This window comes from Leucoraja erinacea, chromosome 5 (genome assembly GCF_028641065.1).
Source record: "Leucoraja erinacea ecotype New England chromosome 5, Leri_hhj_1, whole genome shotgun sequence".
Taxonomy (NCBI): domain Eukaryota; kingdom Metazoa; phylum Chordata; class Chondrichthyes; order Rajiformes; family Rajidae; genus Leucoraja; species Leucoraja erinaceus.
The window spans coordinates 8572837-8599270 of record NC_073381.1 but is presented as its reverse complement, the minus strand read 5'-3'; the positions used below and the strand labels follow the sequence as shown (position 1 = coordinate 8599270).

The 26434-nt window shown below is 41.3% G+C and overlaps 1 protein-coding gene across 1 annotated transcript in view; it reads right to left on the bottom strand.

Annotated features, from left to right (window-relative positions):
- The window catches only part of ascc3 (activating signal cointegrator 1 complex subunit 3), a 358193-nt gene that overhangs the window by 119983 nt on the left and 211776 nt on the right, over positions 1–26434 (bottom strand). The window contains exons 22-28 of the mRNA XM_055634935.1: positions 19525–19679; positions 11354–11452; positions 10131–10299; positions 6851–7071; positions 5715–5800; positions 4363–4529; positions 38–183 (exon numbers count right to left, since the gene is read on the bottom strand). Coding sequence (XP_055490910.1) covers positions 38–183; positions 4363–4529; positions 5715–5800; positions 6851–7071; positions 10131–10299; positions 11354–11452; positions 19525–19679 — 1043 coding nt within the window. The remainder of the gene's footprint in view (positions 1–37; positions 184–4362; positions 4530–5714; positions 5801–6850; positions 7072–10130; positions 10300–11353; positions 11453–19524; positions 19680–26434) is intronic.

Sequence of the window (26434 nt, the reverse complement as noted above, 5' to 3'; positions counted from 1 at the left end):
GCAATTACTCGTCATGAGCTAATTTTTTCCCCCTTACCTGTTTGATGCCCAACCAGTCAGCCAGATCTTTGGCATTTGCGAGAGCGGTGGAGAGGCCCACTATTCTTACAGGACTTTCAGTGTGAGATGAGATAAAATTAGTTCTGGACACAATTACTTCGAGCACAGGACCCCTTTCATCCCCTGTAAACAAACACATGTTGAATTGTCAAATTATTTAAGAGATATTAATCTTGGTTTTTAAGAAACACAGATCATTTTAGATCAGAGACGGGAAGCTTTATACTTTACACGGGTATTGACAAATGTTGCAATGTGCACAATGTATATTATTTGTAAAACAAAATACAGTAGAAATTATTTTATGCACATAATTTGGACCATTCTCATTCTGGAGGGGTGGGGGGGGGGGGGGGGGAGACAAATTGGAAATACAAGGATGGAGTTAAAGGGAAAGGAAGTATAGGAAAAGTTAAAAAAAAACACACCAGAATTAACAGGACAGAAACATCACGAAGGGATAGGAGAGTATGGCCAAGTGAAATAGGAATCGATGTGAAAGATGAGGTGAGTAATGGATTGAAAGTATTATATACGAATGCGCGAAGTATAAGAAGTAAAGTAGATGAGCTTGAGGCTCAGTTAGATTGGTAGATATGACACTGTGGGGATTACAGAGACATGGCTGCAGGAGGATCAGGGCTGTGAACTCAGGGTGCAAGTTGCAGCAGGAGTTAAAATTGGCATGTAACAAAGGTAATGCCACTGTGGTTATGGGAGATTTCAATGTGCAGTTAGACTGGGAAATTCAGTTTGGTACTGGAACCCAAGAAAGAGTGTTTGTTGAGTGCTTCCGAAACGGATTCTTATAGCATTGTATTGGAGCCTACCAGAGAGAAAGCAATTCTGGATTTAGTCTAATGAACTAGATTTAATAAGGGAACTCAAGGTAAAAGAACCGCTCGGAGGTTGTGACCATAATATGGTAAGTTTTAATCTGCAATTTGAGAGGGAGAAGGTTGAATCAGAAGTGTTGCAGTTGAACAAAGGGGACTATGAAGGCATGAGAGTGGAGCTGGCCAAGGTCGACTGGAAAAGGATCCTAGCAGGAATGACGGTGGAACAGGAATGGGGGAATTTCTGGGCATAATCCAGGTGATGCAGGATCATTTCATTCCAAAGAGGAAGAAAGATTCTGAGGGGAGTAAGAGGCAACCATGCTGACAAGGGAAGTTAGGGATAGTATAAAACTAAAAGAAAAAGTTAAAAAAATAGCAAAGAATCGCGGGAAGCCAGAGGGGAAACTTTCAAAGGACATCAGAAGGTAACAAAAGGGCAATACGGGATGAAAAGGTGAAGTACGAAGGTAAGCTTGCCAAGAATATGAAGAAGGATAGTAAAAGCTTCTTTCGGGATGTTAAGAGAAAAAGATTAGTAATGACAAATGTAGGTTCCTTGAAGGCAGAAACAGGTGAAATTATTATGGGGAACAAGGAAATTTCATTGTCTCTGTACTGTACACTGACAATGACAATTAAAATTGAATCTGAATCTGAATCTGAAATAGCAGATGAGTTGAACGTACTTAGGTTCTGTCTTCACTAAGGAAGACACAAACAACCTCCCAGATGTACTAGAGGACAGAGGATCTAGGTTGACAGAGGAGATGAAAGAAATTTGCATTAGGCGAGAAATAGTATTGGGTAGACTGATGGGACTGAAGGCTGATAAATTCTCAGGGCCTGATGGTCTGCATCCCAGGACACTCAAGGAGGTGGCTCTAGAAATCGTGGACGCATTGGTGATAATTTTCCAATGTTCTATATATTCACGATCAGTTCCTGTGGATTGGAGGGTAGCTAATGTTATTCCACTTTTCAAGAAAGGAGCGAGAGAGAAAACAGGAGATTATAGACCAGTTAGCCTGACATCAGTGGTGGGAAAGTGCTGGAGGTAATAATGGGGCATTTGGATAGCAGTAAAAGGATTGGTCCAAGTCAGCATGGATTTATGAAGGGGAAATCCTGCTTGATTAATCTTCTGGAATTTTTTAAGGATGTGACAAGTAAAATGGATGAAGCAGAGCCAGTGGATGTAGTGTATCCGGCGTTTCAGAAAGCCTTCGATAAGGTCCCGCACAGGAGATTAATGGACAAAATTAGAGAACATGGTATTGGGGGTAGGGTATTGACATGGATAGAGAATTGGTTGGCTGACAGGAAACAAAGAGAAGGAATAAATAGGTCCCTGTCAGAATGGCAGGCAGTGGCGAATGGAGTGCTGCAAGGGTAGGTGCTGGGGTCGCAACTGTTTACAATATATATTAATGATTTAGATGATGGAATTAAAAGTAACACTAGCAAATTTGACACAAAGCTGGATGACAGTGTGAACTACAAAGAGGATGCTATGAGGTTGCAGGGTGACTTGGACAGGTTGAGTGAGTGAGCAGATGCATGATAGATGCCGTATAATGCAGATAAATGTGAGGTTATCCACTTTGGCGGCAAGAACAAGGAGGCAGATTATTATCTCAATGGTATCAGATTAGGAAAAAGGAAAGTGCAATGAGACCTGGATGTCTTTGTACACCAGTCACTGAAAGTAAACATGCAGGTACAGCAGGCAGTGAAGAAAGCTAATGGCATGTTGGCCTTCATAACGAGAAGATTTGAGTATAGGAGTAAAGAGTCCTGGTGGACCACATCTGGAGGATTGTGTGCAGTTTTGGTCTCCTAATTTGAGGAAGGACATCCTTGCTATTGACGGAGTGCAGCGTAGGTTCACGAGGTTAATCCTCGGGATGGCGGGACTGTCACACGAGGAAAGATTGGAAGGGCTGGGCTTGTATTCACTGGAATTTAGAAGGATGAAGGGCATCTTATGGAAACATGTAAAATTATTAAAGGACTGAACAAGCAAGATGCAGGAAAAATGTTGCCAATGTTGGGAGAGTCCGGAACCAGGGGCCATAGACTATGAATAAAGAGGAGGCAATTTAAAACTGAGATGAGAAAAATCTTTTTCACCCAGAGAGTTGTGAATTTGTGGAATTCTCTGCCACAGAAGGGAGTGGAGTGGAGTAAAAGAGCTCTTGGGACTAATGGAATCAAGGGGAAAGGGGAGAAGGCAGGCACGGGTTACTGAATGTGGATGATCAGCCATGATCACATTGAATGGCTCGAAGGGCCGAATGGCCTTTTCCTGCACCTTTTTTCTATATTTACCCATTCAGAATCCAGAAATAATTTTATACGGAAAGTTTGAGCAGGCTCGGACTTTATTCCTTGGAGAGCAGGAGGATTTTATAGAAGTGTACAAGATCATAAGAGTAATAGATAGATAAAAAGCGTAGAGTCTTTTACCCAGAGTCGGGGATTCGAGAACCAGAGGACAGAGTTGAAGGTAAGGAACCTGAGGGACAACTTTTTTTTACACTAAGGGTGGTAGGTATATGGAACAAGCTAACGGAGGAGGTAGTTGGGGCAGGTATTATCTCAACATTTCAAAACATTTAGACGGGGTACATGGTAGGATAGGTTTAGAGGGATATGGTCCAAACGCAGGAAGGTGGGATTAGTGTAGAAGGGGTATGTTGGTCGGCATACACGTTAGGCCAAAAAGTCTGTTTCCCCACTGTATCAATCAACCCTCTCATTTTTTATCCCATCAATCATCCAGTTATATGGGTGATTAAAAGGCTCAAAGGGCTGAATGGCCTACTCCTGCACCTATTTTCTATGTTTCTATAATGCCCTCATCTGGATGGCAGTATATTTAAGGAGCATAAACGTAGACATTTTACAAATTAATTCAGAAACCAGTTTGAGCAGCAGAATGCAATGGGCAAATTCTTTGTTCTTTTTCCTCCTCCAAAATTTCAAGTTATCTCAAGGAGGGGAATGAGACGGATGGTGCAGGATTCCTTCTATACCTGTATGGAGAGCGTGCAACAGCCCTGCCGCCAGAGGCTTGGCAAAGGATCATTTGGCTGCTTCCTCAACCAAGATGCATAACCAGTACATTACAAAATAAATAGGATGACACATGAAGAAAAGATTTGAGATACTTTAGTCAGAGATTGGTGAATCCGTGGAATTCATTGCCACAGACGGCTGTGGAGGCCGTCGATGTATATTTATGGCGGAGATTGAGATTCTTGATTAGTAAGGGTATCGGGGGTTAATCGGCTCCTAGAACTTATGAGGTAGTCCAGGGTGATCATGGAAGAAAAATTTAGCAAAACAACATTAAGTCTAGGCAAAAAAAAAAATAGTAGCATGAAAAATGGAGGACAAAAGGGAAAATAATACACAAAACTATACTTCTACAGTCTAATTTAATTCAATGTTGAATCATTACCTAGTAAATGGATCTCATCTATGATGAGGATCGCCACTTTCTGCACATAACTCCTATTCTGCCAACTTCTGCTGATGCCATCCCATTTCTCAGGGGTTGTGACAATCAGGTCCGCCTCTTTGATCGCCTTCATATCTGGAGTCACATCCCCAGTCAATTCCACCACACTGAAGAAAGAAATACATTATCTCATAGGTTACAGAGAATAGATTTTATTTTTGAACCATCAGAGATCATTAAATGTGTAGGAAGGAACTGCAGATGCCAGTTTAAACCGTAGACACAAAATGCTGGAGTAAATCAGTGGGGCAGGCAGCATCTCTGGAGAGAATGAATGGTGACGTTTCGGGTCGAGACCCTTCTTCAGACTAGTCAGAGGAAAGATAAATGAGAGATAGACGGTGATGTAGAGAGATATAAAACAAAGGAATGAAAGATATGCAAAAAAGTAACGATGATAAAGTAAACAGGCTATTGTTAGCTGTTTACTAGGTGAGATTGAGAAGTTGGTGCGACTTGGGTGTGGGAGGGATGGAGAGAGAGGGAATGCAGGGGTTACTTGAAGTTAGAGAAATCAAGATTCATACCCCTAGGTTGTAAGCTGCCCAAGCAAAACATGACATGCTTTTCCACCAATTTGCGTTTAGCCTCACGCTGACAATGGAGGAGGCCTAGGACAGAACGTTAGTGTGGGAATTGAAAGGGGAATTAAAGTGTTTGGCAACTGGGAGATCATGTAGGTCCAGGTGGACTGACCGAAAGTGTTCACCAAAACGATTGCCTAGTCTACGTTTGTCAATGCCCAGCCCAGGCCAAATGTAGACTGGCCAGTCATTTGCTGAACACCTTCACCCAGTCCGCCTGGACCTACCCGATCTCCAGTCAAGGGAAATGTCATAGATACACACAAAATGCTGGAGTAACTCAGCGGGTCAGGCAGCATCTCTGGAGGAAATGGATAGATAGATGACTGGAAGAATATTCTGTTTCTATGAGATTATGGGCTCAATCTATTTATAATGGACAACATTCACATCCCAATAAATAATCTTAACCTCTGCATTTCTCAATCACAAGAATATTCTTTCTTAGATTCTAGACCTATTCACAAAATTCCCATGCCTGGTTTCAACATTTACAGAACTATTTTGAACTACAATAGATTTATCTATACCACACACTATTATAGCTGGTTAAGAATTTCAAAAACACAAATAAAACTATATATATATATATATATATATAGGACAGAATACGTCAGAATCAACAATTTGAAATGAATAAGATGAAAATCAGAGGCATTGATAATAGATGCATGAACACATTAAAATTGCAGTACATGTGATGCTTACTTTTTACCCAGCTTTTCTGTAATTCTGATTTTCCAATCCTCAACTCGTTCACGCACGAGCGCTTTCAGAGGAGCAATATAAACAGCCTAGAAATTGTAAAAAGTTTTAAAGTCATAAAATGAAGCTTCACAATATAAGTGACACAAACATATTGAAGACTAGCAAGTGTATCAATATGGCAATAATATGAAATGATTCATATCACATGACTCTTTGGTTATTGATGATAACTGGGCACTATAGTGTGCATCAGTTGCACATCCTTCCTGAGATTTAGCCTGAATCCGATTCAGTCAACTTGGACTGTGTAAAATGGTGCCAAAATCTGGCGACTATTGCATAGAGACTCGGTGGGCTGTTTCTATGCATGGGGTACTTAATCAGGGATTGTCTCCATGTATGGCAATCATCGCACTGATCTATATGCAAAAATTGTATTTCACTACACTTTGGTACATGTGACAATAAAAGAACGATTGAAGCAATCCCTCCTCTCCTGTATGCCCATATTCCTAGTTAGCTTTAGTTTCCCCTCTCCTCCCACCTCGTTAACCTGGCCACCTCTCTACTCTTTATGTCTAAATGGAGGGTCTTGGCCTAAAACATAGACTATTAATTTCTCTCCAAAAATGGTGCCCAACCTGCTGAGTTCCTCCAGCTGCTCTAATTTTTGGCAACAGATTTCAGCATCTTGGATCTCTTATGGTTTCATAACTTGGGCGGCACAGTGGCGTGCGGTGTAGTTGCTGGCTTGCAGCGCCAGAGACCCGGGTTCGAACCTGACTACGGGTGATTGCCTGGTCGGAGCTTGCACGTTCTCCCCATGACCAGCATGGATTTTCTCGGAGATCTTTAGGTTCCTTCCAAGGACGTACAGGTTTGTATGCTAATTGGCTTAGTATAAATGTAAAATTTCCCCTAGTGTGTGTAGGATGGTGTTGGTAGGCAGGGATCGCTGGTCGTTGTGGACTCGGTGGGCCGAAGGGCCTGTTTCTGCGCTGTATCTCCAAACTAAACTCAACTTTTACCTCAGTAGTCCAAGATACATTAATGGAGATTAAAAACTATACAAATTTAAATATTATTCAACCAAAATGTTTACAAAAATAATGGAAATAAAATAAACAAAAAAAAACCTTTGATGTTGGGTATTTGTTGAAAATCCGAAATATTGCCAGCTCGGCTGCAACCGTCTTCCCAGAACCCGTTGGAGCTCCAAGTAGTACATTGTTGTCAGTGTGATAAACAGTATGAAAGATCTGAGTCTGGATTGGATTGAAGTGGGTAAACTTGTACAGGGCTTCGTACTCCCGATTTCCCAGCGCATTGATGGGCAAAGGCTGCAGATCAAGCAATTCTGCAAAACAGAAGTAACTCCATGCAAGAAACGTGCCAACAGAGATACAAACGAGTGCACAGAACACAAACTAGAAAGCTTCTGTGCAAAAGACGAGATTTAATTGCGACCATTATATACCTTGATGGTGGGGACTCACTAATAGTAATGACATTGAACATCGCGGAAGTTTCTCTTTGGAGAAGATCTTTTCCCAGCACTTTTGTTGCGTGAATGCTACATGTCACTTCTCAGCCCATACCCGAATGTTGTCGAGACCTTGCTGCGTCCAAGCATGGACTGCTTCATTTGCTGACACAATGCAAATGGAAATCATCAGTGAAATCATCAAATTCCAAATTTTGACCAGCTGCAAAGAAACTCGCCGACTTCGTCATAAAGTCATAGGGTGATACAGTGTGGAAACAGGCCCTTCAGCCAACCTTCCCACACCGGTCAACAATGGCCCAGCTACACTAGTCCTACCTGCCTGCGCTTGATCCATATCCCTCCAAACTGGCCCTATCCTTGTACCTGTCTAACTGTTTCTTAAACGTTGGGCTAGTCCCAGCCTCAACAACCTCCTCTGGCAGCTTGTTCCATACACCCACCACTCTTTCTGTGAAAAAGTTACTCCTCGGATTCCTATTAAATCTTTCCCCTTCACCTTGAACCAATGTCCTCTAGTCCTCGATTCCTCTACACTTGGCACGACTGTGCATCTACCCGATCTATTCCTGTCATGATTTTTGAAACTTGGTTAGTAAGAGTCCGAGACACCTCACCACTTGCCCGTACAAATTTGCTGTCAGTCATTTTATAATGGCAGCATGGACGTCATGACAAACTAAGTTAAAAAAATCCTCCAACATTTATGCCACCTCCAACGGGATTCCACTACTGGCCACATCTTCCCATCTCCACCCCTTTCTGTGTTCCCTAGAGATCGTTCCCTCCGAAACTTCCCGGTCAACTCGTCCCTTCCCACCCAAACCACCCCCACCCCAGGTACTTTCCCCTGCAACCGCAGGAGATGCAACACCTGTCCCTTTATCTCCCCCGTCGACTCCATCCAAGGACCCAAACAGTCTTTCCAGGTGAAGCAGAGGTTCACCTGCACCTCCTCCAACCTCATCTACTGTATCCGCTGCTCCAGGTATCAACTTCTCTACATCGGCGAGACCAAGGGCAGGCTCGGCGATCGTTTCACTGAACACATCCCCTCAGTCTGTCTTAACCTACCTGATCTCTCCGTGGCTCAGCACTTCAACTCCCCCTCCCAATCCTAATCTGACCTTTCTGTCCTGGGCCTACTCCATTGTCAGAGTGAGGCCCAGTGCAAATTGGAGGAGCAGCACCTCATATTTCTCTTGGGTAGTTTACACCCCAGCGGTATGAACATTGACCTCTCTAACTTCAGATAGCCCTGGCTTTCTCTCTCCATCCCCTTCCCAGTTCTCCCACTAGTCTTACTGTCTCCAACTGCATTCTATCTTTGTCCCGCCCCCTCCCCTGACATCAGTCTGAGGAAGGGTCTCGACCCGAAACCTTGCCCATTCCTTCTCTCCAGAGATGCTGCCTCACCCACTGAGTTCCAGCATTTTGTGTCTACCTTCAATTTAAATCAGCATCTGCAGTTCTTTCTTACACATGACAAACTGCCCCTTTGTTTCTCTCCAAACAGCTTCATGGAATATAATCTCTGAAATAGTTGGGGTTTCAGCTTAAAAAATGTAACTCCAATAACGCATCTCCCTTAAAACTCCATTGCAATGTCAGAACAGTTAATGTGCTCATGTTCTGGAGTGGGACTTGAACCATAACCTTCAGACTCAGAGGCAACATCAACATTGCTGTTTACTGAGTTATACATCGAAAATAGATGTTATTTGTGTGGAATCATAATTGAAAAGATCAGGCTGCTTATTCAACCAGTGTATTCAGGTTTAGGGTGCATTGCAAACCAGTTTGATCCAATGTTTATATATCTGCATTTCCAGTTAGGATCGCCAGGATCTTAAAATCAGGCTTTTTACACCAGATTACAGTATCTATAGTTTCTGGTGATTGGAGAGTTGCTGCAGCCAGTCAAAGGATCTCTGAAGTGCTGGAGTAACTCAGCAGGTCAGGCAGCATCTCTGAAGAAAAATAATGGGTGACGTTTCGGATCGGGTCTGACTCAAAACGTCACCTATCCATGTTCTCCAGTGATGCTGTCTGGCCTGCTGAGTTATTCCAGCATTTTGTGAATTTTTTGGAGAAGGATCTCTCTTATTACCCTAATAAAGATCAGATAACTGCTGCAATGGGACAAATCCACCGGGTGCTGCCAGCAAGTGGCTGCCTCGTCAACAGTCTGTCTGTCCATTATTTTGTTCTTGTTATTTTAAGTATTAAAGTGTTAAAGAGTATGTTTTAGTGTTCCTTGGTTTGGTTCCGTATCACATCTCCATCCGCAATGCGGCCTAACATCGTGGAGTGGCGCGGCCTATCCTGGAGACCGACCCGGCGCATCAACCGTGGGCGCGGCACGGACTTACCATCGTGGGATCGACTGTGGAGCGCTTCAACCACGGGCATGTGGACTTTAACATCGTGGAACATGCGGTCCCTGGTTAGAGTTTGATTCAGGAGCTCCAAGCCGCGGAGAGTTTCAACCGTCCCGCAAGGGAGTTTCGATCACCCCGACCCGAGAGCTTTGGATCGCCGGCTGCGGGAGCTTTGATGGCCCCGACTGCGGATAGTTCGACAGCCCCGACCGCGGGAGCATAAAGAGGGAGAAGATTGGACTTTATTACCTTCCAACACAGTGAGGAATGTGGGGAGCCACTGTGGTGGATGTTTATGTTAACTTTTATTTTATGTAGCTGTATGTGGCTTTTCACTTAGTATGGCTGTATGGTAACTCGAATTTCACTGCACCTTAATTTGTACATGTGACAATAAACTGACCTTGACCTTGAAATTCAGAACCTGGGTCGCACAGTTTAGCTTGGCGTTGAATGAACTACTGAGAACCACTTAAAGTGCGACTGCAATGTCTTAATACTATACAAATAAATGCTTCATAGTTCCATTACCAGTGTGAGGAGGATGCCTTTCCGGCAGAATCAGATTTTGGAAATTAATTATGCACACAGCTTCAGCTCCCAGCCACCGATCAGACACTGCCCGGATGTAGTACTGGGAGGGCAATGGCTCAAAAATAGGAATGGTAAATACCAACAGCTGCGCTTCTTTAGACACAACCTACAATCGACATAAAAAACAAAACATTAATGAAGTTTTTTAATTATTCACCCACCAAAAATACTTTTTGAAAAAAATTGCAACTGGATATTTCGTAAGGTTCTCATATAAACTAAAACAAATGCAATTCTAAATTGTTCACATGAATTGTTCACATGCACCGTTTCTTCAAGATTAAAATGATCCTTTTTATGCAACATCTGGTTTTATCTCACAAGAGACACTGTGAGCTCATTATTAGATTTTGCCTTCAAATCAGCTTCTGGCATTTTGTTACAAGCAGTGTTCTAGGAACTTTTTTTAATTATTTAGTTATGGACAGGAACGAGACAAGCTGATATCAATGCTGTGAAAATGAATTCAAATTCACACGATTCATTTGTCAATACTGCTTGATTCCAGGAAAGTTTAAAGGGTGAATTAACACTCAATCTATACTGCTTTACAGAGTAATGACAAAATGTGCATTGTGATAAACAAGAATCAGATATGCAACTGACCGCACATGCAATTTTAGCATTAGATTGTGGTCAACAGTTGAAAGACATATCTTCATACATTGTGTCGTGAAAGTGAAATGGCTCTTGTTTACTGTTGTGCAGTAAAGTTGCAGCGGTAGAGTTGCTGCCTTACAGCGCCAGACCCCCGGGTCCCATCCTGACTATGGGTCCTGTCTGCACAGAGTCTATACATTCACCCTGTGACTGCGTGGGATTTCTCTGGGTGCGATGTTTTCTCCCAAATTCCAAACACTTACAGATTTGTAGATTAATTTGGCTTCGGTAAAATTGTAAATTGTTCCTAGCATGTAGGATAGTGTTAGTGTACAAGGTGATTGCTGGTCGGCGCAGACTCAGTGGAACGAAGGGTCTGTTTCTGCGCTGTATATCAAAAGTCTACATTAAACAAATCTGGATTGCATGTTCAAGATATGTAATCCAGTGGTTGAAGTAATGCATCACCTCCAATTTACTGCTCCAGCAACCACAAACCACAAAATGAGCAGTTATGGGGGAAAGGTCATGACCGTGTTACCAATGTGGTTACGTCTCACCTGTTTCTTTTGCAGAAGAAAGTACTCTGAATGGTATATGTGGTCATTCACAGGATCTTCCACCCAAATCCACCAAGGCTCACCGACTGATCCATGAGTCTGTGGAGACAAGAACTATTCATTATTTTCTGCCTTCCAATACTACTGAACATAACTTTGAGAAAATGATGCCAGAGTGATATAATCAAAACAATAACACATCAATGAATTAGGTCAAACCAGCCATAGAATCTATACCACCTCATCCAAAGGGTAATAGGTTAGATGGGGCATCTTGGTCAGCAGAATAAGTTGGGCTGAAGGACGTGTTCCAAGCTGCATGACTCGGACCCTCGGGAATGGTCTGGTCAAAGTAAGGACATTGCTGAATGCTAGTATCTCAGCAGAGAACAAATGAATCTAGATCAAGTCTGATAGCATAGTGCCTTAAAGTTGAGCCTGAGCCACAATGTAGTGTCAGTTTAGTAAGAATGGACAATTATGGAGAAATAGGATACAGTGAGAAACAGTTAGACAGGTACATGGATCGGATAAGTTTGGAGGGATATGCACCAAACGCAGGCAGGTGGGACTAGTGTAGCTGGGACATGTTGACCAGTGTGGGCAAGTTTCCACACTAGCACTCTATGACTATGAGAGATGAATTATGTATCCTATCCACGTACCTGTCTAACTGTTTCTCACTGTATCCTCATTCTCCATAAATGTCCATCGTTACTAAACTGACACTACATTGTGGCTCAGGCTCAACTTTAAAGCACTATGCTATGAAACTTGATCTAGATTCATTTGTTCTCTGCTGATATACTAGCCTTCAGCAATATATTATCATAATTACGTGGGAAATTAAGAAATGGAAATCGCTTTAGTAAAGTTGGGAATGTATGGTTGGTAAATTATAAAGTAGCTGACCAATATGGTTAATTACACTAAGGGCAACATTGGACTAAAGTCTGAAGGTGACAACATTGCTTATGGGGATTTCCCTGACTGAGAAATTGAGAAAGGCTACTTTGCGGAAATAATGTTATTGAATAGGAAGCCAGTATTAAAGATGAGCGGAACTGGAAATGGTGGAAAGTCAGGGCTGAGTGATATCAGTGTGCATCTGAAAACATGGAAGAATGCCAATGTATACGTCGTTGAGGGAAGTAACATAAATATGGAAGAAGTGGACTAGGATAGTTTGATGGCGAATGTACAAATGACAACTTTTCACGTTGGGTAGGAAAACAACACTTGGTGGAAATATGAATGCTTTAGTTGAATCACAAAAAATTATGCCAGTGAACAATGTGATTTTCTACCTTTAAAAAACAGGGTGTGCAAGTCAATATGCACCTGCATACAGTATCTTGCTTCACTGTTACTATCATCCCTGGAATAAGTATATTTTATCTATTGTTTCCTGTAATTTATTACACTTTCTCATCTAGCTAATATATGCACCTCCTCCTGGTTCAGGTGATTACCATAATATCTAGGTGGATTTATTATTTTTACCAGCGATCAATTTGTCTTTTATTGTAATCTCTCAGTCTTTCTCTGTATTAAGTGTAATCTCATGTGATTATATTATGTAGAATTCTGTAGCTAATGTGTTCGACAAAATATCACAGTAAAATTTCTAAAAAGCAGAACATACTCATGGTTTTCATTCAATCAAATTCCTTCAGGTTTTGTACACACAACAAAATATTTTTTTAATTGATCTTGCACTAAGTATTGTCATTCTTGGACAGTTGAAGTATGTTTCATCTTCTTGTCCATTGTATGTATCAGCATGTGGCTCTGATCTGGTCTTTATTATCTAAATCTGCATCAATTCAAATCATTGATCTTCAGTTGATTGAAATCAAGCTTTAGGTCAATTTATCTACTTGTGTTGCCACTTTTAAGGGGCTATGGATTTGGACCCCAAGATCCTGGTTTAAACGGAAGGTAGGCACAAAATGCTGGAGTAACTCAGCGGGACAGGCTGCATCTCTGGAGAGAATGAATGGGTGATGTTTTGGGACGAGACCCTTCTTCAGACCCGGAACGTCACCCATTCCTTCTCTCCAGAGATGCTGCCTGTCCCGCTGACTCCAGCATTGTGTGTCCCTCTGTACATTAATGCTGTAAAGGCATTAAAGGTTACGTTAATGCAGGAAAAAAAGCCACTTGTCTATGTTGACGATACTATACAATCTAGTCTTTTTGAAATACACATTCCAGTTAGTTTCTGGAACAAAGAAAAAAAATGCCCTTCCATGATGCACATTAGTTCTCCCACAATAGAAGGAAAAGGTAATATAGAAACATAGAAACAAGAAATTAGGTGCAGGAGTAGGCCATTCGGCCCTTCGAGCCTGCACCGCCATTCAATATGATCATGGCTGATCATCCAACTCAGTATCCCGTACCTGCCTTCTCTCCATACCCCCTGATCCCCTTAGCCACAAGGGCCACATCTAACTCCCTCTTAAATATAGCCAATGAACTGGCCTCAACTACCCTCTGTGGCAGAGAGTTCCAGAGATTCACCACTCTCTGTGTGAAAATGATTTATCAAATGCAGTTTTAATTAAACCCTTCAACATCTTTTTAGCAGAAATATACAATATCCACAACTATGTACGACAAATTATAATACAACAGATATTTTTTCCATTAACTCGGCACTCCCTCTGCTGATTCTTTATTGTCATTGCAAAGTTGCTATTCTAGTTCAAGGTGGAAGCAAGAATGGGATGAAGCAAATGATTTTGAATACTTATAAAATAAATCCAGTGCCCCTTACACCGCTGGTCTCTTTGTACCCCAAAGGCAATCAGTGGAATATCAATGTGATGGAAGCTGATCGATCAAATGGACCAATTTGGAGGCCAAATCACTGGATGGATTTAAGAGAGAGTTAGATAGAGCTCCAGGGGCTAGTGGAGTCAAGGGATATGGGGAGATGGCAGGCATGGGTTATTGATTGGGGACTATCAGCCATGATCGCAATGAATGGCGGTGCTGGCTCGAAGGGCCGAATGGCCTCCTCCTGCACCTATTTTCTATGTTTCTATGTTTAATGTACGAGACAAATGATGGCAAACTAAGAACCTCTAACAATGTTGCCAGTGACATTTTGAAACTGTTCAAGAAATTATTAATATTAATCAGTGTTGCACTGTTAAATATCTATCATCATTTTTGATTCTTGTTTACACGCAGAAATGATTGATGTTCAGATTGGACGTTTTTATCAACCACATCCCTTTAAATAATAGTCTAATGATTTGTTTTAGCTGCAGTAATTGAAAAGCTAAGCTCATCATCATGGTTGCATCTGCTTCCCTCAACAGACACAGAATATGTAAATATTCACTTTGCTGTCAAGTTCAAAGTGTTACGATATATAATCTTAATTAAATAAATTAAAGATGATAATACAACTTATCCATCCTGCAATCATTTACATTGGAGGATGCCTAGACACAAATACTAAAATTACAGTCTCTCGTGGTCTATTATGAAGCATCATTGCCGTTATCTTTTTATGACAATTTTCTCTGATTTCAGCCTATGTGAATAAATATAAATAAGGAGCTTCTTTGTAAAAGAGGACGTGTTTTTGCATTGAATCATAAACAGCTGAAGAACCATATCTATCTGAAAGCACTCTTGCTTTCAGCCCAATTCTGCAGTTAGTTACATTACTGCAATATGCTTCTTCAGTCTGAAGAAGGGTCTCGAACCGAAACCTCACCCATTCCTTCTCTCCAGAGGTGCTGCCTGTCCCGTGGAGTTACTCCAGCATTTTGTGTCTATCTATGCTTCTTCATAGGTAGTTTAGAAGATTTCCAAGATTTACATTATGATCATTGATGTGAGCTCTCTGCATGTGTTCTTCTTTTCAGTCATCAAATGCTGGTATTAGTAACAGTTCTGGTTCCCCTGCCTTTAAAACACATGATCTTTCCACGAGATCAAATGGACTTCATCAACATCACTCTGCAGATTGATTAAAGGATGATTCCCTGGAAGATTGGTGGTACTGTTATTTTAGCACAGTATAAGGGGCTAATACTGTTATTTTTGGCACAGTATAAACCCGAAACCCATAATTTCTTCTCTAGATTTTTCATCTACACAAGGCTGTGGATTCTCAGTCAGAGTTTATTCAAGGTTGAGAACATTACATTTTGGAGCACTATAATAATCCAAGCAATAACAGTTCTGATAAGGGGTCTTTTGCCTTAAATATGTTTTTATTTTTACAGATAGTGCCCATGTTCTAAGATTATGAAATTAGGATTATTTCCATTCCCTGAAATGGGGGGGGGGGGGGGGGGGGGGGGAAACTATGTATAAACACAGCAGTAATTTCTACATGGCAAAACCAAAATGTATAAAAATGACCTTTATTAAAATCTAAAATGTGCACTTTAACCACATGTGATTTTTTTCTATTACAAATCTCAAATTGTAGAGTACAGAGGCAAATACATAATTGATGGGTTTTTGTCCCAAACATTATGGAGCGCACTATATTAGTAAGTATTTACCTCAACGCTGTTTTGTGAGCCAGACTGAACTTAAAGGTGAATAATGAGAGTACCCCCTGATGACATGGAACCTCACAAATAGCAATCATATGCTATTAGCATTAGAATGGTATTACCTCCACACCTCTGACTTAATCGCCTTTTGGAAAATCATCCATCTAACACAAATCTCAATTTACAATCAAAACTCTGCAGTCATAAAATACGGAAGGAGTAAACACTTGATACTTCGCAGCTCATTTCTGTGTGTGCATCCACCGCAGAACAGTTTTACTCGGGAAAATAAGTCACTGCACCTTTAAAATGAATTTATTATCTGAAGTGCATTTATAAATCTTGATGTACATACCTATTTTAAACAAGTATTTCAGGGCACTATCCTATCAGTTTTCCCCATTAAACAAATAGCATGGATCACGTTGCATTTACTGATAATGTTAGCTTGGACTTATTCATATCGTACTAATACTCAGTTCTCAGAAAGATTGCTGCAAATATTTGCAGTAGTCATGGAAAATTCCATAATGATGTTACAGTACTTTCACATTGAAACATAGAAAATAGGTGCAGGAGTAGGCCATTCGGCCCTTCGAGCCTGCACCGCCATTCAATATGATCATGGCTGATCATCCAACATTGCAATGCTTTGAGTGAACATACAATATATTTTTGTTCACAATGGTCTTACTTTTATACCATTAAAAATAATTTGGAGAATAAGGGCAACATGGAGCTTTGAAAAGCTTTGCAATTAAGGGCTAACGAAAATCAACCTCTTTAAGAAAAGATCATTGCTCTCAGTTTTTACAAATCATCATCACTAAAGCGCACCTCTAAATCACAAGGTATATTACAGTTAATAATTAGGGTTGCCCGAATTCAATGTACATTAGTTTAGATATGGAATTATTTAAAAAAACACACATTTTAATAATGTTTTCAAACTTAATTTTCCTTAGTTTTAATGCATAACCTATCAAAAGAATACACGCATTTGTTTTTAAACGTTGGTATTCTTATTTTATGGGAAAAAGATAAGAATCTAATTTTATGAACATCGACTTCTCTAACTTCAAATAGCCCTTGCTTTCCCTCTCTCTCTATCCCCTCCCCCTTCGCAGTTTTCCCACTAATCTTACTGTCTCCGACTACATTCCATCTCTGTCCCACCCACTCCCCTGACTTCAGTCTGAAGAAGGATCTCGAACCGAAACGTCACCCATTCCTTCTCTCCAGAGATGCTGCCTGCCCCGTTGAGATACTCCAGCATTTGGTGTTGATCCAATCTAATTGCTATTACTTAAATATCCACATGTTTTCTATGCATACCAAAGATGACAAATGCATTAGTTTATAGGGAATTTGGTTGGTTTATTTGGTTTGGGAATTTTTCTTCAATTCACAAACCAAAATCTTTTGTCAGAGGATGGTGAATCTGTGGAATTATTTGCCACAGAAGGTTGTGGAGGCGAAGTCAATGGATATTTTTAAGGCAGAGATAGATAGATTCTTGATTAGTACAGGCGTCAAGAGCTTTGGGGAGAAGGCGCGAGAATGGGATTAAGATGGAGAGATAGCTCAGCCACAATTGAAAGGCGGAGTAGACTTGATAGCTCCTATCACTCCTATCGCAGAAAGTGAGTTTGAAATGTACAAATCTTTTCAGTGCCATTAAATAAATATATATACACATTTACACATACACACACATACATATACACACACATACATATACACACATATATATACACACACACATATACATACACACACACACACACACACACACACACACACACACACACACACACACACACACACACACTTATTTCAATTCCAGCTCAAACGAATACGGCCAAAAATTTGTATTACTTTTACCAGAGTTCTACTACGTCTCCTGAACATGCTGTGTTTCTTTTCCTATTTTCCAAAGCTACCTTACCACACACTAACATGTCTTTCTGAACTCATTACAACTGAAGAAAATTGCTGTTCAGAATTGAGAAGACACATCGAGCAGAAAGCTGGGTGAATGGCAGAAGCAGCTGGAGGACCTTGGGTGGGAGGGGAGGTAAAGGAACATTGCTCATGGAGCCATTGATTGAAACATAACAGGGAATTTTTCCATCTATGTTTCTGTTCTGAAGTGAGGGAGATCTTGCAGTCGGACACACTATATCTATTCAATTTGTTTATTAACACAGGAATGATTGAGAGGTAACACATTTTTGTGGCTACTTTTTTATTTAGTGGCCGGTCTATTTTATCCATTTTGTGATTTGTTGTAATTGTATAATTCTTCCTTTGCATTTCACTTCTCATTATTTAGAAAGGGGTAGCCTACTTCCTCAAATTTCTCACAATGCTAAAATCATCTTTGTATGGCCTGAAATCAAATAGAAAGGATTAATTGTGGGAAAGGAATACTGCATTTGATGATACCTAGCTCTACGGTTAACTTTAGCGTGTATACATCACAATTGTGCCAAACTCAATTGTGATAAGCTGATTTTCCTTTTCCTTTTGTTATTTAATATTTAGTATGATGTTTGCATATTTCCTATCCTTGCTTTCAACATGTGGCCTATTTCACAATTTGCTTGCACAAATTTAATATGCAATGTTACAGACTTGTTTAACACTGATCTAAGCTTGAAACAACTCTAGTCCAAATTCACCAGTTTTCACCTCAAATATTGGGGTCCTGTATTGCGACCTTCTCCTCTCTCCTTTGACCATTACCAGATATAACAGCTTCATAAAGCTTGCCTTGCCTGCCCAAATGACGATGATTTCTTTCTCAACATTCAAGACAAACAAACAAAAATGTTTCAAAATTCATGCTTCTATTTTATGTTACAGACTTAAACCCCTGTCCCACGGTACGAGTTAATTCCAAGAGTTCTCCCGAGTTTGCCCTGATTCGAAATCAGAGATTTACGGTAATGGCCACTTGCCGGTACTCGGGGCTCTCATGGACATTTTTCATCATGTTGAAAAATCTTCACGAGTCTTCCCGTGTTTACCTGCCGTTAGCGAGTCTTCCCGAGTACCTCCCGTTAGCGCTAAGAGACATCCCCGAGCTCCGACGTACCCGCTACGTTCATTCTCCGAGTTTGATTTTTTAAATCTCGGGAGAGCTCTTGGAATGAACTTGCACCGTGGGACATGGCTATCAAGGGTAAGTTTTGTTGAGAGGTAAATTGAAAAAAAATCACATTATTTCAATTTTTTTGCAGCTCCTCTTTATCTTATAATATAAGACAGTACAGCAAGGGAACACACCCTTCAGCCTACAATGTCCATGCTGAACATAATGCAAAGATAAACTAATCTCCTCAGCCTGCACAAAATCCATATCTAACCATTCACTGCATATATATTTGCTTAGCTAAAAGCCTCTTAAATGCCATCTTTATTTTGAATTAACCATTAGTTACATCCATAATGTAATTGTGGATGATCAGCCATGTTCACATTGAATGGCGGTGCTGGCTTGAAGGGCCGAATGGCCTACTCCTGCACCTATTGTCTATCGTCAATTGTAGCTATTAAAAAAACGGCTGAAAAAATCAAATACTTCTGCAGTTTAATCTTTGCATAATGCCCCATCATTTTGGCAAAGTTCTTTTTTACCTGGTCATGCCATTTGAAGTCTGGATTAATGGTCAGGCGAACTCGAAGAACAGTTCGGGTAATGGGCTGGATGTTTGCTTCCATTGCAATAGAAGGGATCTCATGAACACATTGCTTCACCTTTAATCCAATGTTAACATGATGCAGCATGTGGCCTGAATAATAAAACAAAATTTGATTAAACAATTAACATTTTAAGAAGCAGTGGACACGCTTTTACTAGCAAATAACCAACGGAACAGGCTTTCCTTGAGGTTTATCAATGTTAATTAAGTTTTCCGATGACTTGGGTTCCTGCATTACTGAAGAAAGTCCTCTTCAAATGCTACCTTATTTCTGTCATTTTTTAAAACAAAATCCGTACGACCTCTCATTACAGCAAAAGATTTTGTTTTGTTCCAAGAAACCCTTGTTCTGAAATTTTCAAATGAGTTCTTGTACCATAAAATATTTGCTTAGCTGGAGCGTTATAGACAAATAAATTGAGCCTCAATGTACTCCCGTTAAAAAATAAACAAACTACTGCTTGTAAAATCTCTGCAAATAGACTCATGACACTACAAAAATAAACCGAGGCATTAGGTTAAAAGCATCTGGTATCTTCTAAAGCCTCACTGCTTTGTGGCTGTTATGTATTTCTCAAAAGGTACAAACATATGCTCATTTAAGCTCCAGGCTGCAAAACAGCTTCAGGTCCATCTCCATTTAAAATCTGCATCAGTTTTCTGCTCCAAAACAAACATTTTTGTGCATTTAATACTTTAATATTAGTAAACTATAAGAAAAACTATTATTCTCATTTCCATAATCTTACTCTTTATGTAATTTTTCAAATTTTATTCACAATTTCTTCTAAATTTAAAAATAACTTGATCTTCACATGCTTTTTTTCATTCTAAGGCTGCCATCACATGTTTTGCATTAGGAGCACCTGTTAAAAGTTTTTTTTTTAACTGGCTGTAAAGGATTTTTACATGTTAAGGTCAGTAGGAACATGTCGTACTTGTACTGGGTCAAGTCACAATTCACAAATGGCCAGAACAGAAAGGATTTGACCAAATGAGCACCTTTAGCCAAAAACACACAACTTGACCAGAGACTGGGATCATGAATCTGACATGCTGCCAATTGCCTGGCTAGACGAGGACAAGTCTACTCCTTGCCAAAGGACGTGACCTTATGACAATGTTAATGTCATAACATTTTTGAGTTTTTAATTTACAGTCAACTGCCGAAAGTCAGAAATACTGTCGGAATTAAAAATTCAATGTTAGAAATATATAATTACTGAAGAGTCAAAAGGGAGTTTGAAATGGTAATTATATAATTTTTTCAGTGCAAATGTGGCACAGAGGTAGAGCTGTTGTCTTACAGTGCGAAAGATCCGGGTTCGATCCTGATTACAGGTGCTGTCTGTACGTTCTCCCTGTGACTGCGTGGGTTTACTCCGGGTGCTCCGGCTTCCTCCCACATTCGGAAGATGTACAGAGTTGTTGGTTAATTGGCTTTGGTAAAGTGGTAAATTGTCCCTAGTGTGCAGGCTAGTGTATGAGGTGATCAGTGGTCGGCGCGGTCTGGGTGGCCGAAGAGCCTGTTTCCGCGCTGTGTCTCTAAAGTTCAAAGTTCAGCCTGTGACGTCTGTTCGTTTCCTCTTTACCGTGCAACATTGTTTAATCTGAGAGACTGAAAGGACTGGAGATGGTGCAAGTTTGAGCAACAAGCTGTGGGAGGAAGCTGGAAGGCCGAGCAGCATCTATGCAGGGAAATGCACACAATAGTTCTAGTTGGGTCCCTTCACCTGGACTGCATCTTCTTAAAAGGTCGAGAGAGGGTAAAAGTCCAGAAGGAGGTCTAGTGGAGTTATGTGAAAGGGCCATCAGTGGGGAATATAATTCCTTGCCAAAGAAATAGGCATGAGGAAGAGGCGATGGAAATAGAGCTCTGTATTGTGGCAGGTCTGGACCTCATTGATGTGAGTGAACAGGGCTACAAAGATAAGGCCTGTGCTGAGCTTCGGAGGTCAGAAGGGATGGTGCATGGAAGACAGCAAGTGTTGGGGTTGAGGTTAGGCACGGGACCAGGAGAAGGGGGCTCATTGGAGAGGGGGTAGGAGATCAGAGATGGGTGATGCTTAGTGGCATGACTGGTAGCAGGGGAAATGCAGAAAGACACGTTGGCAGTGTCGAGGGTCGAGTTGGCAGTGAGCGGCGGAACCCAGCAGCCGTGTCAGAGGACCCAGCGAGGAGGCAGGAGGGGGAGCCCATCCAGGTGAAGAGTCCAACCTGAAACGTCAACTGTCCATTTACCTCCACAGATGTTACTTGACCCGCTGAGTTTCTCCAGCAGACCTTTTGTAGCTATTTGTAACACCGAGCCCATTTATAAAGATTCTAAGCTTTTAAGAACCAGGTAACATTTTAACAATGAAGAGAGTTAGCTAAAACAAGATATTGTTTTGCTGGCCTTCGAAGATATTGCTTTGTCAGTTAAGGACAAAGCTTCTTTTGACTCTTTATCTCTATTGGTTCAATCAGTATCAATATGGGTGTTAACATAACTAGATATAGATCAAAATATTAAATCTGTCATGCCGTGGAAAATAATGCATCTGCAGCCACTATTATGTAAATGTTGTGCAACATAGTCATAGAACTGCACAGTATGGGCAGCACAGCCTAAAGCCCCTGTCCCACTTTCCCGAGTTACTCACGAATTCTCCCGAGTTTTCCCTCGGAGATGCCAGCCGTAGGTTCTCGGGGCTATTTTTTTTACTCGTGGACATTTTTCAACATTCTGAAAAAACGTCCCGACTTACCTCATGCCCCGAGTATCTACGGCTGGCATTACGAGCCGCTACAAAATATCTACGGACTCCTACGGACTCGCTACGGACATTCTCCGAGTTTGAATCAAGGGGAAAACTCGTGAGAATTCGTGAGTAACTCGGGAAAGTGGGACAGAGGCTTAACTTGTCCATGCCAACCAAGTTGCCTAATCAAACTAGTCCCACCTGCCTACAAGTGAGATACCTTTTAAATCTATTCGCCCTGTATCATTTTATATACCTCTATAAGGTCACCATCAGCCTCTTGGAACCAAGCGAAAAAGGTCCTAGCCTATCCGGCCCTTCCTTTTGACTCAAACCTTTCAGACCCAGTAACATCCTTCTAATTCTTTTTTGCACCCTTTCCAGTTTAATGACACGCTTTTTATAGCTGGGCAGCCAGACCTGTACACAGTATTCCTAATGTGGCCTCACCAATATCTTTCACACCTAAAATAATGAACTGTGCTGTTGTACTCAACTCCCGTACTCAATACATCGACCCAATAAAGACAAATGTGACAGACACCTTATTCACCACCCTAGTCACCTGTACCACCACTTTCATGGTACAATGTCATTGGACTTCGAGGTGTCGCTATTCCACAACACCCAGCAGGGCCCTACCATTCCATGTGCAAGTCCTGCCCTGACTTGTCTTACCAAAATACAACGCCTTGCATTTAAACTGCTTCTCCCATTCCTCTTCCCATTGCCACAGTTGGTCAAGACTCCAATCTAATCCCAGATTACCTTCTTCACTGTCCATTATACCACCATTTTAGTGCTATCTGCAAATTTATGAAACACGCCACCTACATTCTCATCCAAATTGTTAATACAAATAACAAACAACCTACTGATCCCCGTGGTACCCTTGTTACAGACTTCCAGTCTGGAAAATAACCCTCTATCACCACCCTCTGTCTCCTATCTTCAAGATAATACATTTACTTTTTATTTGGATATGAGAATATTATGAAAACAATAGACTTTCAAAATAGCCATTGCTGGTTCAATTCTACAAATTAATCTACTAATTTAGAATTCCCATCTTACTTGCCATCAACTACTACAATGTGGTCTTTCTTCATTATATAAATACATTGCATTCAACCTCTTAAAATAATTTAGCCCAAGGATGTCACCAAAGTTAACAAGTTAATCCTCTCACTATCAAAGTGGTGCCATAGGACGAGGGGATTGCACATATTGCATGCTTTAAAGAGAGATGAGAGGAATAAACTTAGCAACTCCAAGCCAATCATTCTAATGTCAGTGTGAGGAATAAATAGATATTAATTTTCACCTGAAGGTTAATAAGGAGCAGCTGGCAATTATTTGTTAAAGAGAAATAGAGTATGACTGAGTCATTTTGTGAAGTGGCAAGAAAAGTTGACAGAGGCAATGCAACAGTCATTGTATGCCGGCTTGTCAAAAAACAGCAGATATGGATCTGTTAAAATACCGATGCAGCAAGAAGTACTAAACATGAAAAATGCAATGAGTATTTAAACTGCTGAAGAATAGGAGAGAGAAGAGTGTCAGGACTTTCATATGAAGAAAGACTGGATAGACTAGGCTTGTACTCGCTAGGATTTAGAAGATTGAGGGGGGATCTTATAGCAACTTACAAAATTCTTAAGGGGTTGGACAGGCTAGATGCAGGAAGATTATTCCCGATGTTGGGGAAGTCCAGGAAAAGGGGTCACAGTTTAAGGATGAGGGGGAAGTATTTTAGGACCGAGATGAGAAAATAATTTTTTACACAGAGAGTGGTGAATCTGTGGAATTCTCTGCCACAGAAGATAGTTGAGGCCAGTTCATTGGCTATATTAAAGAGATGTGGCCCTTGTGGCTAAAGGGATCAGGGGGTATGGAGAGAAGCCAGGTACAGGATACTGAGTTGGATGATCATATTGAATGGCAGTGCAGGCTCGAAGGGCCGAATGGCCTACTCCTGCACCTATTTTCTATGTTTCTAAGAGTGATAAATAGTTATGGCCCTGCATGCAATGGGGCACAACAAAGGATTGACATTGTAATTTTTTTGTTACAAATTAATAATATATGCAGATTACAATGTTAAATTGTAATCTGTGGAATTCATTGCCATAGACTGTGGTGGAGGCCAAGTCATTGGGTATTTTTAAAGTGGAGACTGATCTATTTTTCCCTCTCAACCCAATTCACCTGCCTTGTCCTCAATACCTTTGACGTCAAACGTTACGGGAAGGCAGGAGAATGGGGTTGAGAAGGGAAAAATAGATCAGCCATGATTGAATGGAGAGTAGACTTGATTGGGCTGAATGGCTTAATACTATTCCTATATCTTGGTACTCTCAGAACATTTAAGAAGCATTTAGATGAATACTTGAAAATATGCGGCAGAGGTTCACCTGCACCTCCTCCAACCTCATCTATTGCATCCGCTGCTCTAGATGTCAACTGCTCAACATCGGTGAGACCAAGTGTAGGTTTGGCGATCGCTTCGCCGAACACCTCCGCTCGGTTTGCAATAACAAACCTGATCTCCCGGTGGCTCAGCAGTTCAAGTCCCCCTCCCATTCCGAATCCGACCTTTCTGTCCTGGGCCTCCTCCATGGCCAGAGTGACGACCACCATAAATTGGAGGAGCAGCACCTCATATTTCGCTTGGGCAGTTTACACCCCAGCGGTATGAACATTGACTTCTCTAATTTCAGGAAGTCCTTACTTTCTCCTCTCCTTCTCACCTCTCCCTCAGCCCTCTGGTTCCACCTCTTCCTTTCTTCCTCCTGACCCCTCACATCAGTTTGAAGAAGGGTTTCGACCCAAAACGTTGCCTATTTCCTTCGTTCCACAGATGCTGCCTCATTCACTGAGTTTCTCTAGCATTTTTGTCTACCATGGAAATAGTGGACAATGGGATTATATGGAAAGATACTTGGCGGCTTGTATAGACATGGGTCAATGGACCCATTTCTGTGCGACGTGATACTAATTGTTCCCATTTTGTGTAGTGACTCCACATTTTCCTCTTGTAGAGGAATCTAATCAGCCTCATTCACCCTTCTTTTTGCACAGCGCTGGAACTGTCATGGCTTAGCAGCTCATTGCAGCAGTGGCGTAGATTGTAATCAGTCTCGCTGCACCCCTAAAAAGCTACGACAAATAAAAGAGTCTGCGCGAGAGGGGCGGAAGATGACTCACAGGTGGATTCGCTGGCTACAGACCACAGAACGGAAAAGACTACAAATAGGATTAGCGCATCAATGGAGGACAGTGGCTCAGTGGTAGAGGCAAAGAAGCACCAGGTCTGTTTTTTTGCTTGGCAGAAAGTAACACCAGCAAAGGGCCTCAGAATACATCAGGGAAGAAAGATGTGCCTGTTAGAGTGCAGGGAAATCACATTGAGCAATACTTCTTGAGAAGTCAGTCGCGTGAAGTGCAGCGACGGGTAGAAAACCACAGTTTGCAGGATATTATTACCTCAGTTACTGATGATGAGGGAACAAGCATTGTAGGTGGTGGTGAGGCTAATCTGCCAGTCAGGGAGAAGAACGGTGGGCTTTAACCTAGAGTTAAATGGCCGAAGGAAAGTGAAAGGAAGGAATGAGAAACAATATAGATTTGGTAAAGGTGTTAAAGAGTCTGAAAGGGATAGTGGAAAACAAGTTAGATAAGATGGGAGCGTTTATTTATCAATATGGTGGGGACAGGTTTGGTGTTATTGAGAAAAATAAAGGTCCGGGCTCGACAGGTGGTCAGATCTTTTCACACAGAGAATGGTGAATCTCTGGAATTCTCTGCCACAGAACGTAGTTGAGGCCAGTTCATTGGCTATATTTAAGAGGGAGTTAGATGCGGCCCTTGTGGCTAAAGGGATCAGGGGGTATGGAGAGAAGGCAGGTACAGGATACTGAGTTGGATGATCAGCCATGATCATATATTGAATGGCGGTGCAGACTTGAAGGGCCGAATGGCCTACTCCTGCACCTATTTTCTATGTTTCTATCTAGACAAGAGAGGGAAATGAAGAGATTAGTGAAGGAGAGGAGACAGTTGCGAGGAAAGGTTACAGTTGATGAGAGAGAGGGAATTAAT